The sequence below is a fragment of the Pyxicephalus adspersus genome, chromosome 6, assembly GCF_032062135.1.
Source record: "Pyxicephalus adspersus chromosome 6, UCB_Pads_2.0, whole genome shotgun sequence".
NCBI lineage: Eukaryota > Metazoa > Chordata > Amphibia > Anura > Pyxicephalidae > Pyxicephalus > Pyxicephalus adspersus.
This window is the reverse complement of record NC_092863.1, coordinates 45,620,351-45,638,473: the sequence shown is the minus strand read 5'-3', so window position 1 is coordinate 45,638,473 and position 18,123 is coordinate 45,620,351. Positions and strand designations below refer to the sequence as shown.

General features: G+C 37.0%; 1 protein-coding gene across 1 annotated transcript; it reads left to right on the top strand.

Moving 5' to 3' along the window:
• The first annotated feature begins 2,088 nt into the window (after nucleotides 1-2,088).
• On the top strand, nucleotides 2,089-17,802 carry DDX51 (DEAD-box helicase 51). The gene is made up of 15 exons (XM_072415597.1): nucleotides 2,089-2,217; nucleotides 5,088-5,550; nucleotides 7,173-7,323; nucleotides 7,438-7,583; nucleotides 8,203-8,274; nucleotides 8,362-8,468; nucleotides 8,563-8,671; nucleotides 8,771-8,913; nucleotides 9,142-9,340; nucleotides 9,815-9,930; nucleotides 11,448-11,564; nucleotides 15,129-15,230; nucleotides 16,068-16,131; nucleotides 17,011-17,145; nucleotides 17,510-17,802. Exons 1-15 carry the CDS (start codon nucleotides 2,195-2,197, stop codon nucleotides 17,534-17,536), a joined length of 1,974 nt encoding a protein of 657 aa, XP_072271698.1. The 5' UTR covers nucleotides 2,089-2,194; the 3' UTR covers nucleotides 17,537-17,802.
• Nucleotides 17,803-18,123: the final 321 nt, after the last annotated feature.

The following is an 18,123-nucleotide window of genomic DNA, read 5'->3' as shown; positions in this document are numbered from 1 at the left end:
ATTTTTAGCTTACATAACCTTAACTATAAATGGTAGATATTTTTTACAAAAAAATGAATATGCCATACTAACAAAGCTGTTGTCCATTATAGCCAATCAGGTATGAACTTTTACATTTGGGAAAATGACAAAATGAATCTGATTGAACATTGTATTATCTAGAATATTGATATATGAAATGTACAATCACTCTGATCTTGCTATCATTTTACTTTCTTTTTGCCACCTTTTTATTGATCGGCAATAAAGTAAGTTACACACTCATAAACTTATATCTTTACACCTAACATTTGAGGCTATCTCAGTAGGACAGCCAAGGCCTAATCATTGTTTATATCCTGTCTACTGGTTGTACCTGTGCAGTGAGCCTGCAAAAATTTGTATAGGGCCACCAACTGAAATGCTCAGGAAAGGGCCCTATACAAAGGGAATGCCGCATAGGATTGGTCGGTCCTTAAGGGCCTTCAGGCCAACTCTCATGGCTACAAATATTATATTGTATCCTTTTCTGCACCTTTTCCCTCTCCACCAGCTCCTTTATTATTAATCATACTTACCTTATCGTGTTCCTCTGAAATCTTCATGGCCTACCTGTGCTGTACAATCTCTGTTCCCATATCAGGAGTTCTGCACATGTTTAAACTAACTTTTAATGGTACTGCACAGTTACCCTTATTTGAAGATGGGTATACCAATACTACGGTATCTAAACACAATATATATGCATATAATAGCAAACACACTGTAAATTTTCACAAAAATGAAAACACATTTTTTTTTTTGTATACAGCATATGATTAAAGCAGGACTGTATATGTTGGTGGGTGGGGAGCTTCTGTCACATTCAGCAATTCTATACAGCATACGTAATGATTATATTATGGGCTCTGTGTGTAGCTGTTCTGCAACATTGACAGGTCTGGGATCCTGGCACCACTGTCTTCGCTGCCAGCGCCGATTTCCTGGTCCAGTGGGTAGCCACTGATCATGTGCATGTGCAGGAGTAACACTGTCCTCAGCGGCTGGGGCATACAATGCCAAGTTCTACATTACATTACATATAGATCATACATTTTCTAATTAAATCCAACATGAAAAATGTGTGACTTGTGGTTATGGAGTGAATGTTGGGTGAAAAAATTGAATTTTACTGATCTGTGTTAAAACAACCCATGTATTAGTTCCTCCATCTCTGTGCATGTGAAAACATAGCGCACACACCAGATAAGACATAGCCATTAATTAGTGGATCATGCTGCCCTTGCATTATATATACAATGCTTTAGTTGTGTCTATGGTTTTCACTCATTAATATTATCCAGTATTTATATAGCACCAACATATTACACAGCGCTGTACAAAGTCCATAGTCATGTCACTGGCTGTCCCACAAAGGGGCTCACAATCTAATGTCCCTACCATAGTCATATGTCATTAACCACAGTCTAAGTATAGTTTTTTTGGGGGGAAAGCCAATGAACCGGACTGCATCTTTTTGGAATGTGGGAGAAAAACCACGCAAACTCCGTGCAGATAGAATTCTGGACGGGATTCAAACCTGGGACCTAGCGCTGCAAAGACCAGAGTGCTAACCTCTGAGCCACCATGCTGCCACTCATCAGCCTAAATCACTATAATTTCATCCTCATAAAAAATAAATAGTTGCTTTGCATTGGATAGTAATATTTTCATGATCCAAAAGATAAAACAGAAGCACTGCACAATGTGAGTGAGGTGCAGGGGTGTAGTGGGGCGTGGGCACGTCATGTCCTCACTTTTTTTGGGAATGAGGTGTTTACATAACAATGATGCGCATGCGTGCTCACCTTTATTGGTACTGTGCCCCCTCTTTTTTTCACGACTACACTTCTGACTAAAAGAGTCCCCATCATTTACCACTTCTCAGTAAGAGTTAGATTGTTCTATCCCTTTACATTTAGGAATGTGCATTATTCCTCCCTATTCTATAGCAGCCAGTTCAATGAACTGACACAATTATTGCTGTATCATAGTATCTATTAGAGCTGCTGCTTATCACAGACGGCCAGCAGATGGCGCCTCTAATGTGAACGTCTTCCTAGCTTTCAGCCTAGTTGTCAGGCCTTGATGTCACTGCTGTGCGACGCTTCATGGGAGAACACGTGATGCGACTGGTGTGTGTACAGCAGGGATCACATGTAGTGCTGGAGTCAGGATGTCACTCTTTACAATTAACAGGTACTGTGTGTATATTTGCTTTTTATTCAGAATTGTGTCCTATATTACACATGTGGTATCACACACACACCGACAAAGCCTGATATAACATTTATAGTATGTACTCGGAAATGTATCTGTAAGAGCACAGTAAACTAAAGTTATTCCCGAAGGCCTGGACAATTTATAAAAGAAGCAATGCTTTCCTTGCACAATGATAGAAACACAAATTACACCAGCAGCAAATAAAGGCATTGTTAGTGAAGTCCTGTAGGGCTATGAATGATTCTTATATGGCAGTATTGTCATCTAATCCTCCATGCCCAGAAGTATTTCAATTCTATTTCCTTATACATAGCAGCAGGGAAACAAAATAAAGATAAGTTTAATTATCTGTAGATAGAAGGCAACACAGACACTGACATTAAGGGAAACATTCCCAGTATAAATGAATTACTGCAGTGGTCACCAACTTTTCAGACTTTACGGAACACTAAACTCATAATTTTAACATGAATTGTTTTAAAAAGATAAATACATTAGTAAAATAATGATCTTCCTTATGGTGCCTGACGAGGACTGCGGAGGTTCTGATTCATTGATCAGCTCACGGTTAAGTGAAGTATTACTATTGTTACTATTATTATTAGTTGTATTATCTTCAGTATTACTAAAGAAATGCAAAATATTTCTTTGCTTTTCTCACTCATTATGGGTTTATTTCATTGGAATCTAAGACCAAACAAGAAATGATAGTTATCTAAGTCAAACTATTTGATACCATTAAATATAAAAGTTAAAGAAAATACACAGGTAAGGCTATACTTACCTAAAAGAGCATCTGAGAAATAAACAAATAAAATAAAACAATCGGATGAGAATCTGTATTCGCTGAGCATGATGACTGTTGTATTAATCGAAACAATACTGAAGCATACGGCTCGGCATACTCAAAACTCCAAAAAAAATAAAACAAAAACACACATACCTTCAATCCCGCAGGGCAGTCTGATCAATCCAGGGGTGTCCCGCATCGGGTCCTACCATCTTCATCTTCTCTGCCAGGTTCTTCATCCTACGTCACCTGACCCAGGCACGAGATCGGGTGACATAGAATGAAAGAATGCGTGAGATCGGCAAATTTTTCTCTTAAAGCAAAAAGGCTCCTTCTGCGCATGCCTGAGATGCTCAGGCATGCGCAGAAGAAGAGCCTCCCGGGATGCCGGAGGTAGGTATCCCAGAAAGCTTTGCCACTCCCATTCTCAAACGCCTAGGCGGCCGAGAATTAGGTGGCGGTGCTGCACCAATTTTTTAAAAGAATTTTTACCTTCCCTTGTTTTTACCAAGGTGAAATTTCTGAGTTTAGGTACACTTTAAAACTATACTGACGATACGCTGCTGTGGATCACCAAAATTTTCTCATGGATGACTGGATGGCGACCACTGAATTACTGAGATTACTGTTGTTGACTTTTCATTCTGGAAATTATAACTGTCTGGCTGTCCTGCTCTTGTTTACATATTTGTGGGCCCTGATCCAAAAGAAGTACGCCTTCCTGACATACACAATTTGTCCAGGGTCGGCTACTCCAAAAATATGGACATACATAATTTGTCCAGGGTTAGTTACTCCAAAAATATTGAAACTTGTGCATCAACATATTAATCGGGCAGTTGGAAATTTAAACCAAGTAAGGCATCCTCTGTATTCTTTATTGGAAAGCTTTACTTTACTTTTAGCATCACACTCAAACTTGCCATAGTACAAAGTGAGTCTTAGAGAGGCAACAACACGCCTATATTGTGTTTTCTGGAAAGTGGAAAGCATTGCAGGGTTCAAGAGTGCTTTAGATTCCTTTTGATTGGTTGCTACCTTGCTATTCAGTCAGCACTTCATCATCATCATTATTATAATTATTATTCAGTATTTGTATAGCGCCAACATATTAGGCAGCGCTTTACAATGTCCATAGTCATGTCACTAAGGAGCTCACAATCTAATGTCCCCACTATAGTCATATGTCATTAACACAGTCTAAGGTCAATTTTGGGGGGAAGCCAGTTAACCTAATTGCATGTTTTGGAGTACCCAGAGGAAACCCACACAAACATGGGAAAAGACTGCAAATCCATGCAGATGTCCCGTGTCCTGGCCAAGATTCGAACCTGGGACCTTGCGCATAATAGTATATTGTGGTATTATTAAGTACTGGTTTGCTTAGGTGCCACAATTGATATCACTAGAATGAGGCATGGCCGTATGTTATTAAAAGAGAACTGATTGCTATGTTTATCTAAAAGAATAAGGCCTTAGCAGAATGATACTGTGATGGTCATATGTTCTGATCACTATTCTCAAGCTTATAGGTGAAAAATTGTGTGACTTCGATGTCTGTGATTTGTGGTAAAATGTTTACCTAGTTTGTAAGCTATTCTGAACAGGCTCCTCCCGTCCTGTCTCATTGTTTGTATCTGTCTGTCATTTGCAACCTCCTATTTAATGTACAGCGCTGTGTTGGCGCTATATAAATACTGTATAATAATACCTGTGTTCTATTCCTTAAAAAAATGCTAATTAAAACCCAATATGCTGTATAATAAATAGTGTGTGTGTTTATAAACAGCCATAGTATTTTTCTGAAATTTTTCAATGGTTATTATTTTTATTCATATTGCTGAAAGGTTTATCCTGTAACAGAAAAGATATGGGGTGGTAGACATTAGTAAATTTGTGTGTATATGTGTGAATTTAAATTGTAATTTCATGTTCTTTCCATGTTTTTCTTCTAGTGATCCCTTTGTAGTATTTCCAGTGTACCCCAAGAATAATTTCATGTTGGAATAATACTTTCTGGGCCTTAATCTATGTAATTTTTTTTTTCAAATTACAGATACCTTGGCGATGAGGTGGATTCATCTGAAGATCGTTCCAAAGCTTTGCTGGAGAAGCTGCGGCAACAAGCCAAGGATCGGCAATCAAAGTTGAAGGAGGAGGCAGCAAAGGAAGGTGTTAAGTCAAGCAATACAGATGAAGAAAATAATACTGAAGCCAGGGACCGTCAGGAGGAACTTGAAAAAAAGAAAAAAGCCAAAAAGCGAAAGAAACGTCTCCCTAAAGACAGAGCAGCCGAGGTAAAAACATCTACAAGTGATGCTGAACTAAAAGAAGATGAAGAGTTGGTCAAAGTAAAAGTGAAAAAACAGAAGAAGGAAGTTCCCAAAGAACAAGACAGTCTTCCTTCAGAAGAAGGAAAGGAAGATTCAAAAGTAGAAGAGAAAAATGTTGCTGGTGATGGCTCTTCAGATCCAAACTCCTTGCTACTTGGTGGCTTTGAGGCTAAACCAATACAAAAGGTGAGAGTGCTCCGTGTACTGAGTAAATATGTATTACCTGTATATTCAGTTTGGTTTGTGTTTCATAGGTAGCCACACAAAGACTACAGACATCATTTTTGCAGGCTAAAATTTTGTTATTGTGATTAAATGTCCATGCCCCCCCATTTCTAAAAAGAGCCATCTGACTCCTTATTTCAGCTAACTGACTAATGTGAGTTTTCACAGGATTGTATTTCCCATCTTTTCAGGAGTGTTCTCTGTAAGCAATCACTTATGTGTTTTTCCACAATAGGGGAAATTTTGACATTTTGCAGGTAAAGCCACAACTTTTTTTTTTTTTTGCAGTTTTGGATGAAACATTGTTGTTTGAACCTGTATCATTGGGACATGGTGACCATTATCTAGCATGCAAAAAAACAAAGGAAACCTGAGGAAAAAGGTTTTGAGTGAAAATAATTGTTGTGATGACAGTTGTCTAAATAGATAGTTACCTGTAGCTTTAAAGATGTTTATTCTTGCTCCCTTTTTTTTAGGACATAAAATGAAGGGAAACCTTACTGATGGGAAAAACAGGGTCTAAATTCTTCCCTGCTCTATCAAATATGGGGAAAATAAAAACTTTCACTTTACGTATACTTTAAGGTTTAACTTACAGTGAAAATATAGAGACAATTGTTTAATGTTAGTTTAGGTAGATGGTAAGGGGTCAGGTATTTCACTTTTTTAACAATAGGTGAATAGGGGTTTTAATTTTGTGGATTAGTTAAAGCACACCTAAACTCTGAATTTTTACTTTGCATCGAAGGGTAGACAACCCTTTTATTTAAAGTAAAAAGGCTCTTGGCTGCTTCTTCTGTGCATGCCCGAGCATCTCGGGCATGCGCAGAAGGAGCCCTTTCAGCAAAAGAAAACAAATTGCAGATCTCACGCATGCACAGTAAGATTGGCAAGTTTTCACCCAATCTATGTCACCAATCTTGCGCTAGCACAGTGCGAGTTCAGGTGACGTAAGAAGAACGTAGGGGAAGATGTTGGCGCTTCCTCTGCGCCAGGCCGAAGACAGATACTGGGACGACGTGGGACCCGATGGAAGAAACCTCACGACAGATAGATTGATCTTCGGGATTGAAGGAAAGTGTGATTTTTTTTTTATTTGAATGTACAGCACTGTGTAATATGTTGGCGTTATATATATTTCGTTTATTTTTAATAATATTAATAATAACTTAGGTCAGGAGTTACATGTTTTTTTTATTTTTTTTAAGGTTAATGTGCTGGTTTTGTGACAACAGCACTCCTAACTGGTATTTAATCTTATTGCTATAAAGAAAAATCTTTGGGGTGGACAATAGGAATAGGGAAAAATGTAACAACTTAAAAAAAAAAAAAAAAAAAACAGTGAATGGTATTTATTTGGATGTTGCACATTTTATTGCATTTTTCTGTTGTGCCGGATCCACCTTTATATTAACAAAATGTTATTAGCCATTCAAGGTTTTGCAATGTTGGTCAGTAAGATTACTGGTAAGGTAGCTTTGGTTAAGGTGAAAGGTCAAATTAAGGAATCTGCTTTGCAAGTTAGTTGGAAATAATTCAAAGAAAAAATGAAAATAAATCAACATTTTTTTTTAATTGTACAGGTGATGCCAGTTCTGCCACAGTGGTTGACAAAGCCTTCTCTTGTTAACCGAGATATCAAGCAGAACCTGGTTCCGATTCATGATGTGTCAGGTTTGCATCCCAGACTTGCAAAGAAACTGGAAGCCAACAAGGTGCAATCCTTTTTTCCAGGTAGTTATAACTTAAACATTCATTATTTATATTCTAGATTAATTCTGTTGGAGATTTTCAGATTACATCATTTACTCCCAAAGTTCCTAATTTCTTTTTTGTTGTACATGTCAGTTCAAGCTGAAGTTATCCCAGCTATCCTGGAGAGCTGTGCTCATGGATTTCTTCTGGGGAGGGGTGGGTACCGCCCCAGTGACATATGTGTATCTGCACCCACTGGCAGTGGAAAGACCCTGGCTTTTGTCCTTCCAATAGTACAGGTGAGCCTGCTGAAATTAAACACTGGAACTTTCTGCTGATTTTTCTTTTACTCCCCTTCCACAGTACTGGAACCTGCAGCAAATGACTACAGGCACTCAGTTCTATTACCTTACTTGCACAAGTGACCATATTGTCATCCCATTATATCAATAACATGGTTTTATCCACCTTTATACCTGAAAGTTGAAATTTTGTATTACTTTCTTTAAAAGGAGCTCTTTATTGGCTTGATCTAATTTAGCCACTTCCTTAACAACTGTTGAAAAAAGGTTAGCCACATCAGGAGGGTATTGTTTTAATGTGTTAGCCAACTTTTAGATTTGCATTTTTAGAAAGAAGTAAAGTAGTACACTTTAATGCAGAAAAATACCTTTTTTTTATGAAATAAGTATTATGGCTGCCCTTTGTATTTCCATCCTAGATGTAACTATACAGTTGTTTTGCTGTACATCAAGTTATTCTCTTACATGTATTAAAATGTAAATATTTAGTTTTTTTATGTTGCTGCCTTGGTACAGTTACTGCATAAACATCCACCTATTATACAAGTGTATGTTGGTGCTTTTATGATTGAATGTTATCTATAGCTCTTAACTAGATATGGTTATTTGCCCACAGGCTTTACTAAAACGCGTTGTTTGTGAGGTCCGAGCTCTTGTCGTGTTACCAACCAAGGAGTTGGCACAACAGGTAAAGGAAAATCATATACAGAAAGCACTGGCTTCAGTCTTCTATCATTTGGCACTGTTTATGATTCAATGCGTTTCTTCTTGTCAGGTGTGCAAGGTGTTTAATATTTATGTGGATGGTACTGGATTGAAAGTTGTCTTGGTAGCAGGTCATAAATCGTTTGCCAAGGAGCAGGAGACCTTGGTAGTTAAAAAGTGAGTTTTTACTTTTCTGGGTAATCATTTTATATTTAATTTTTTTGTGCTTTGCTATTAATTCTTGTAATTTGTTGGATATTGTTGCCCACAGGTTGTCAGGATTTTGCAGTTTGGCGGACATCCTTGTGTGCACCCCAGGAAGGCTTGTTGATCACATTCAGCAGACAGAGGGATTTACTCTCAGGCATCTGCGCTTCTTGGTAAAAGTGGCCTGTATTAATTTATTACCTGTTTATGTAGTACAATTTTATTGTATTTTAGTGCCATTTAAGTAACCAGTTACCATATTTCTCCTGCAGGTTATAGATGAAGCAGATCGTATGATTGATTCTATGAATCAGGACTGGCTACCTCATGTTACTAAAGCAGTGTTTAAAGTGCATTCAGGTACTCATTCAACACTTTTTGCCAGGAAGGAGCCTGCAGTGAATACGGTTGCCAAGTAAGTAGCTATATGTGCATGACTAACCCTGATCTGTATCCTTCATATAACTAGATCTTTCAGAAGGATTATGGTCCTATAGGTAAAAATAAACTTGGAAACTTGTTTTTTTCACTTTTTGTTTTCTTGTTGCACAAATTCCAATTTCCCTGATGTTTTTTTACCAGCAATTAATTCCATGATTGTCGTATATAGCATTTTTCATACAGACTTTTTGTTTCTCCTCAGTTCTAGCCACTGTGGTATCCCTTTACAAAAACTACTCTTTTCTGCTACTTTGACTCACAATCCAGAGAAGCTTAAACAGCTAGGCCTGTTCCAGCCTCGTCTCTTCTCTTCTATTCACAAACAGCCAAGCAAGGACACAGCTGAGAATCCAGATGAGCCTGTCTCTTCTGGAAACTTCTCACTCCCGGAGGGCCTTACGGTGAGCATTTAAAAAGTTTCTTGAAAATTGAAAAAAAGTAAATTAAGAATTATTTTATTTATTATTTTATGTATGTTCATTTATAATTATGTAGAGTAAAGTACTGTAATTGTGTTTAAAGTCATAGCTTTTAGCAACTGTGAAAATGTTGAACTGTGTTCAACAGTTTATTAATCTGGCTGCATATGAGTTTGCTCTGAGGCGATACTTTTGGGTATTTGGAAATATCTGTCATTGGTAAGCTTCCACTGCATAATACATACAGCAGTGGAATGTCAACCAAACCAGAGATGAAATTTGTGGTGGGTACCATCAATGCAGCATCTTGCAGGTAGGCAGATTTGTTACTGTTTCTTGTTCTTATGTGGACACCCATTATTTTTTTGTAGTGGAGTATTGGAGCTGTTTTTAATTCCTGAATTGTATGAAGCATAAGTAACATATAACAAGTTAATAAGCTATTTCTTTTTTCAGCATTACTACATTCCCTGCAATCTAAACTCAAAGCCTCTAATACTTCTACACTTTTTACTTACTCTGCGCTTCTCCCGTGTACTCTGCTTCACCAATTCCAGAGAGTCCTCCCACCGGTGAGTCAATGTACCAGATTCTAAGATATATATTGTCAACTGATGTTTGGAGAACTGCTTGGGGCATTTAAACTGGATTCTATGTTTGACTGACATCAACTTTTAAAACTAAATTTCAAAAAAAATTCTAAATAGACAGCTTAAAAAAAATGTTATGAGCTATCTTTGTAAGTGTGTTCAGTAAATAAGCCTTACTGGACACAAACTTTTGGGGAAGTAAGTTACCAGAGAACTGTGTTGGCGACCTCACCTCTTAAATTGGAGTTAATAGCACAGGTCTTCCTTGTAGCATGCACACAATGTCAAACTGAAAGCATTGTGGTGAACAACATTACAGAAAGCTAATAAGCAAGTAGGTTCAGATATATGCACTTAATCATTAATAATAATTAACTAAATAAATTGTTTGTCTTTTTGTAACTGCCTTGAATAGTCAGAACAATAGCCTACTCATCATAAAAGACAGAGTAAGCATTTTATGCATTTTACTTCCCTGATTTTTTAACTCATTTTATATACTGCTCCTTATCCTGCATTGTCATAGTGCATCGACCTGACATTGAGTGACATATTATGGGAGGTAGCACAACTTTTACAAATTAACCTTTACTTGAAGGTACTAGCTGTCTTTAAAGGGCTTTGGCCACAAAGAAGGCAGCATGGGGGGCTGGAATGATGAGCATTGGACACTCTGCTATTAAGTGACACTGTTATGGGGGATAATTGTCAGGAGTGATGATACCCATGTCTTTCCTTCTGCTTCTGATTTGGTGCAGTCAAGAGTCTAGCAGCTGCAGTGGTTCCAAAAAACAGTTAGATTAAATAGAAAAAGAGGAAGTTAAATAAAAAAGAGGAAAGCATATTTTAAGTCCATACACATGACATATCACACAGTGGTGTGAGCGTAGTCACCCTAGAATAGGAAGTGTATTTATACACAGGATCACTAGGTGAAAAAAACCTCAATGCACCCCACTAGTACCTTGCCATATATTACCTTTTTGAGATTAGATATGCTTTAAGCTAAAATGTGCCTGTTTATTTATTTACAGGTATGGTAAGCCTGTTTCTTTTTCATTTTAAATAACGTTCTTTTATGAACTCTTATTAAGGCATTTGTATAAGTTCCATGATTTGACTTCAGTAAACTAAAATCTGCACAGTTACAACTCTTTTGGCCTTACTTACTAAATATGTATTTATATCCAGATTCATATGTAGGTATCCAATTTTTTTATATTTTGGGAAACAGTTTAATCATGTTTTCAGTTTTTAAAATGTTTACCACATTTTAGTATAAAGACACATTTAGCATCTTTAAAAATTAAAATTTTCCTAAAATATTTTTAAATTATTTCTCAGGTAACAATATAACCAGCAGGTTTTTTTTGAGCAACAGTTCAGTTTATTATAACTTACATGACCCACTGGTTATATATTTCGGTAGTTCTGCTATTTGATTTTTTTTTATATATATATATATGCTATAATACCTGTCACGGGATTGTTTTTCACAGCCTCTTCCTTCTTGTAAAACTCTTTGGTGGAACTTCTGTGGCTGAATTCTCCTCTCGTCTCAGCCCTGGGGAGAGGAAAAAGACCCTGAAGGAGTTTGAGCAGGGAAAGCTACAGCTGTGAGTTGGAATAATATGCTTACTCTATGCTTAGGTTTATTTTCTGTTCATTTGTGTTACTTGGAATTGCTTTATATTTCATCATTAGTTATTCTTGTATCTATCTGCAATAGAATGTAAATGCATCTTACATGTCAGTGTTTTCTTGATGTGGTTTTTGCCCTGCTAAATGTTTATGTGCATTGATGGGCAAAGTTGCACCAGCATGCCCCTTTTTTGTTTTAATGATATTTATTGAAATTTTTAATATAAACATAGAAAAAACAGGAAAGACAGAAACAATATTCACAACAAGAAATAAAAAATAACATACAAAAAAGAACACCATCATTAATAATCAAAAAAAAACATACGAAACTGGATTCTATACACAATAAAACAATACAAAAAGGAATCACTCGAGTCTGTAAGCATAATATAAAAACTCAAAATTATAAATGAAAAAGCCTACGATCTATGCCCAAGGCTGTATGGTGGTCTAGCCAAGGGGACCAGACTTTATAAAAATTGTGCATGGAATCGTTAGCTGCAGCTGACATTTTCTCCAGTACCATAGTGTCTGATAATCTAGATAATACTGCCTGAAAACTTAAACTCGATTTCTGCCATGCTGCTGCAATCACTTGACTTGCTGTCAGCAAGATAAAAGATAGCAGTTTATGCTGATTTTTCAAAATATCCGGGCAAGTTCTATGAAGCAATGCAATCCAGGGGTCTCTTTTAAGAGATATATGTAATACAGATCTTATGTAGTTAAATACCCTAATCCAAAATTTTCTAACTACAGGACAGTCCCACCAAATATGACGAAACGTTCCCAGACTATGACATCCTCTAAAACAATTGGGATTTCCTCCAATAGCAAATTTCGCAACCTTAACTGGTGTAAGATACCATTTAAATAACATCTTATAAGCATTCTCCTGCATAATAACATTCGGAGAACAAGTGGCGATACGTTGCTATGTTAATTGACCATATATCATAGAAACCACCCCCACCGAGGCAGAACTTTTATAGCAGCAAGATTCAAAACTAGTGAGGTGCAGTGGAGATGCCTGCGTCTTTGTCAACAAACTCTGCAAGAAATGTCTGATTTGTATATATCTAAAAAATTCACTGGAAGGTATTTTCCAGTGCTCCTGAAGGTAGGTGAAGGATTTGATCCCAGTAGGCAATAATAAGTCATACACATACCGTACAGGACGTTGGGCCCACCACTGAAAAGCCAAGGGATTCTCATAAGCTGGTAAAAATTCAGGACATTTTACTATGCCAAGCAAAGGTGCATGTGCTGACATCAGACCAGCTGTTGTCTTGACTCATTGTATTGTCCCAAATACCTAAAGCATAAGATAATGTGGGATCAGATACTAGCGGACGTTTTGATAAGGGTAGCCATAGTAGGTTATATATATGCACCGCTGGCAACTCAGCTGCGTATAATTTAGCCCAAATTGGGGGATCTCAAAAATGGTGCAATGCCACCAATGGGGCTAACTGAGCAGCTTGGAAATACATCCACAAATTGGGAACAGAAAGCCCCCCTTTTAATCTGTGTCGATACAACGTTTTATCCGGCACCCGCGATCTACCAGGGTGCCAGATAAAACGCAACACCCTCTTTTGCTCTTCTTTAAGAAGATACATCGGGACTGGTATCGGAAGGGTGCGGAACAAATACAACAATTTCGGAAGGTAAGTCATTTTGATAGCGTGTATTCTACCAATCCAAGACAATGGAAAATTACGCCATTTAAAGCGCATAATAGAAAGCTCCCTAAGTAAAGGTGGGTAATTTGCCTGATACATAAGTGAAAGATGGGATGTGAGCTTAACACCTAAATAGGGGATAACCTTCAACCATTTATAAGCAAAGTGAGATTGTAAAAATGCAACAGTTGGTGCTGGTAAAGTAACATTTAACGCTTTAGATTTATCATTATTTATCTTCAAACCAGATATTTCTGAAAAATGGGCGAGTAGCTTGTGCAAATTAGGCAATGTCGTGGTGGGAGTTGTGAGCGTCAGTAATATATCGTCAGCAAATAGCATAATTTTGTGGACCGTATTAAACACTTCTACACCAGCTATATTTTGGTTTACCCGGACAGCTGCCGCCAAGGGTTCCAGTGCCAATATAAATAAGATAGGCGAAAGCGGACAACCTTGCCTAGTGCCTCTCAGAATCTGAAATGGGGTTGATGTGTAACCCATATATTTCACAGTAGCTGATGGGGAGGCATACAGTGCTTTTATCCAGTGCAAAAAACACGGACCAAAACCCCATTGTTTGAGGGCAAAAAATAAATATTGCCATGATATGGAGTCAAAGGCCTTCCTCACATCAAATGACAACATCATAGTTTGAATAGAGCGAGAATGAGACAAATGTAGTAACTGGAGAGCTCTGCGTACATTATCCCCTGCTTGGCGTTTCGGAACAAAACCGACCTGATCTCCATGTATTAGATGACCCAGAAATCTATTTAGTCTAGCTGCTAATATTTTTGCCAAAATTTTAACATCCGTATTGAGAAGTGAAATAGGCCTGTAATTGGACCATGATGTATGGTCGGTCAAAGGCTTCGGTATCATAGCAATAGCTGCCCTTAACGATTCAGCAGGAAGAACCTGGCCAAACTTCAGCTCATTAAATAAAACCTGTAGATGGGGTGTCAGGACAGTACTCAATTTCTTGTAGAATAGTGAGGAAAAGCCATCCGGGCCAGGTCGCTTGCCTAATTTCAATGACTTAATAGCCCAAGTGATTTCTAGAGTCGTGATGTCACTCTGTAGCTTTTCTAGATCTGAATCTTCTATTTTAGGTAAATCTATATTAGCAAAAAAAACTATGAGCATGCCTCTCATCCATCTCTGGGGGAGCGGAGTATAAATCTGATAACCGAGACTGAAACTCCTGAACAATATCTAAAGGGTTACTAGTCAAATGTTTAGATGCTGTACGAAGAGAGATCGGAGCCTGCCCAGATGTAAAGGTTCTCAATCTTTTAGCAAGCAGAGTTCCTGGTTTATTGCCACAATGATAGAATTTATGCCTCGTTCTTTGTAACTGGCCTGCAGCCTGATTAGAAAGGCAAAGATTCAATTCTGTTCTTACTTTTCGCAAAGCAATAGAGGTTCCCAATGTGGGATTCAATTTATGTAGCTGAACTTGTCTTGAATAGACAGCTTCAAGCTGGGCCTGGGCCCGTGATCTCTCACGTTTCTTAATCGCAGCAATTTGAATTAAGTGACCACGCATAACCGTTTTATAAGCCTCCCACAATAATGTAGTAGTTGAGCATGACCCTTTTTAATCACCTATACTAGAGTAATTCTCACTTATGCACTATCTAACACCCCACCAACTTGGTGCGTTGGCATTTGCCAACACCACATCAACATACTTTTCTTGTACTACATTTACGCTCATTTTGGCACTTGCCAACACCACAGTTTGTTAAAGTGATTTGTAGTTAGCTGTTTTTTGTTATCTTGCCTAATTTTCATCAAACCTTGTTTATTTCTGATGTCTGTCATTGTTTTGATTGTATTGTTTAGGTTAATAAGTACAGATGCCACAGCCAGAGGAATTGACATTAAAGGAGTAAAGTGTGTAATAAATTTTGATGCTCCACAGTTCATCAGAACATATATTCATAGGTTTGTCTATATATATATTGTATCTATTACTTGTCAATTTAGTGATGGTTATCATAAATCATGTGTGTATGTATGTAAGTGTGTGTGTATGTGTATGTGTATATATATATATATATATATATATATATATATGCATATTTTACATTGGTCCCCTAGTTTAGTATCAGAGAAGAATATTGCAGATGCTCAGTAGTCTTTTTGCAAACTCTGGGGTTCAGGGAATTTCATGTTATATAGATTTGCTATAAGGTCATGTCTAACCAAACCTGTGAAGCATTTTTATGTTCCTAAGATGTTCCCTTTACTTTACAGCCAGGTTTTTGAACCCCCTTTAATTATTTGGATTTAAGTCCTTTCATCATCATTTTGGCTCTGGATTTTAAATTGAAAAGTCAGTATACAAATGCAGCCTAGAATGCCTGTTCCTCCAGATTGACGCCTATCCATCAAACCATTTTCATATTTGCATCACCCAAAAGCCAACCCACACTTTGTATCAGATTGGAGGGCTTATGAAGGGGTATTGAGACAATAATGATTTTATATAAGAAGAACCTTGTCAACCCCTCCCACCAGCCATAATATCCTTGCACTACAAAGAAAAGTAGAACAACTTAGTGACGATGTTGCTGGGTCTGAAATAAGGTATCTAGGGAAGGAAAACATTAGCAGATTAAAAGTTAAGTTTAAGTTGTTAAGTCAAAGTTTCTTTCTAAAGTGACAATATTATTCTCTGAACATGAAAGATCAGTGTAATTATTTAGTGAACATTGTTGTGGTGAGATAGAAAAAAGTGTTTATACCGGTCTAAAAGCTGGTTTGTTCTTGCTATTACAGAGTGGGCAGAACAGCCCGAGCAGGAAAGGCAGGTTTGGCATTCACAATGCTTCTAAAGATCCAGGTATGTTTTACTGAATCCTGTGTCGTTGTCCAATGTGGTTTGCTCAACTTGTTTGCTGAGCGATTCATTATCAACATTATTGTTCATTTTAGATAATGCATACCTAATGTTCCATTTTGCTTTCATAGGTCAATACGCCCTTAACATTCTAGTTGTGTTGTTTAGTGCAAAAACCTAACTAATAATGTGTAAAAAGCATGTGCAAGCCTGATTTTTTTTTTTTTTTTGACAGGGGGAGTCAGCTATTTTCAGGGTTTTTTTTTAATACTAGTATTTTTTTAATACTAGTTTTTTTTAATATTCAGCAGTTATGATCATTGCAGGCTTTAATGATTTTTATATGTACATAATCTAATTAAAGTCAGACAAATCAACAATAAAGATTGTGTTATTGATCAAGTAAGTGTTCAATCATTTGATCATCTAATATTACTTGTATGACATGAATAATGCATGTGCCTTGTGGGGCAGCATTTAAAGACGTATAAGGATTTATAAGGACGTATAAGGATGTATTCATAGTAATGACCACAGTGGCATACAGGAAGAAAAGGCCCGGATTGGTGTCTTTTATAAAGTAGGTTTACTTTAGAATCTACCAGTTCAAGATGATGTGTCTACATTGGCTGACTAATGTAACTTTAGGAATAATTTACAGCCAAATCTTGTTCTTAGAATTATGGGTGTGATAACGTGTACTGAAAATCCTTTTTGTTTTAAGAAGGCAGTGCTGCAATGTAGTTCAGAACATTTCTATTCCATTTTAGATCTCAATCATTAACCAATCCTATTATACAATGTTTACAACAATTCGTATGATATTACACCTTTAATCCCACAGCATTTGTAAGCTGTTTGCTGGTATTTTCACTTTCTTAGGAGCAGAGGTATTTCAACATGTTGAAAGAAGCTGGTGTTCCAAAGTTACAGAAGCAACTGGTGAAGAGGGAGAACTTGTGGCAATTTGAACAAAAATACGAGGAAGCTTTATCTCAACTAGAGAAGACTATTAGGGTAATGGTTTGGCTACCTACTCCATTTTTTGAGCACATGGTCATAACATTCATCAATTTGTAAAAACAAGGCTATTTCTGCAGGTCACATAATTACCAATGTGTACCAGCCTACAGGCATACATGGTATCATACCATAGCCAGGCATTTGACATTTAGGTTCATGTATGGCTTTAGAAGTATAGCAAACAACTGTAACGCTGCAGTTGCACTGAATTCCTACAGTCATGTTTGATACACACAGTTACACCAATTTAATTTTGTAGAATAAAAGTAATAGTTCATCTTTTCTACATTCACATAAATTAGGTCTACAGCCCTTTTGAACATCATAATTTTTGTTTCTTTTTGTTTTCCTTCTGCAGGATGAACGAGCTCAGAAACGTTGCTGAGTTGGTAGAACTACCACTGGAAGATTTTTGGTTCCATTTTTTGGAACTATTCATTTCATGGACTAGCATCCCCTGCAAGGTTATCATGATAAGATCAAGATCTTTACTGTCTGTCTTCGATAATCAACACATTTTGGGAAGCGTATGGTCAGTTTTCCCAGAGAAACCTGCTTTGGAAAAAAACTTTTGTGTTGTGTAAAAAACATTTTTGGAACAACATACAAACATAGCCTTAATTATTAAAGGACGATTTTTATGACTGCTTATTTAAATGTTTTTTTTTTTATACTAATGTATCATATAATATCTAAATATCTAAAAGAACTGCAGGTTTTTCCAATAGATATAGATTTAAGATATTCATTGTTTATCCAGGCATCTTCTTCAGCAAGTGTTAGGAACATACCCTATCTGCAGTCACTATGGAATATGTCAAGGCAGATGCTTATTATTCATGTAAACGACAGGTGTGAACATTCATGAAACCTTCACAAATCAAATACCATTGTATAATGATATCTGGGAAAGGTATGTTTGAGTTATATGGCTTAAGGCATGAATTGTTATCGAAACACCAGGGTAGGGAT

Coding starts and splice junctions, on each gene's coding strand:
- DDX51 (XM_072415597.1), top strand. CDS start 2,195: ATGTCACTCTTTACAATTAACAG. Junction 8,672..8,770: donor TCAGGCATCTGCGCTTCTTG/GTAAAAGTGGCC, acceptor TTTCTCCTGCAG/GTTATAGATGAAGCAGATCG. Junction 15,231..16,067: donor ATCAGAACATATATTCATAG/GTTTGTCTATAT, acceptor TTGCTATTACAG/AGTGGGCAGAACAGCCCGAG.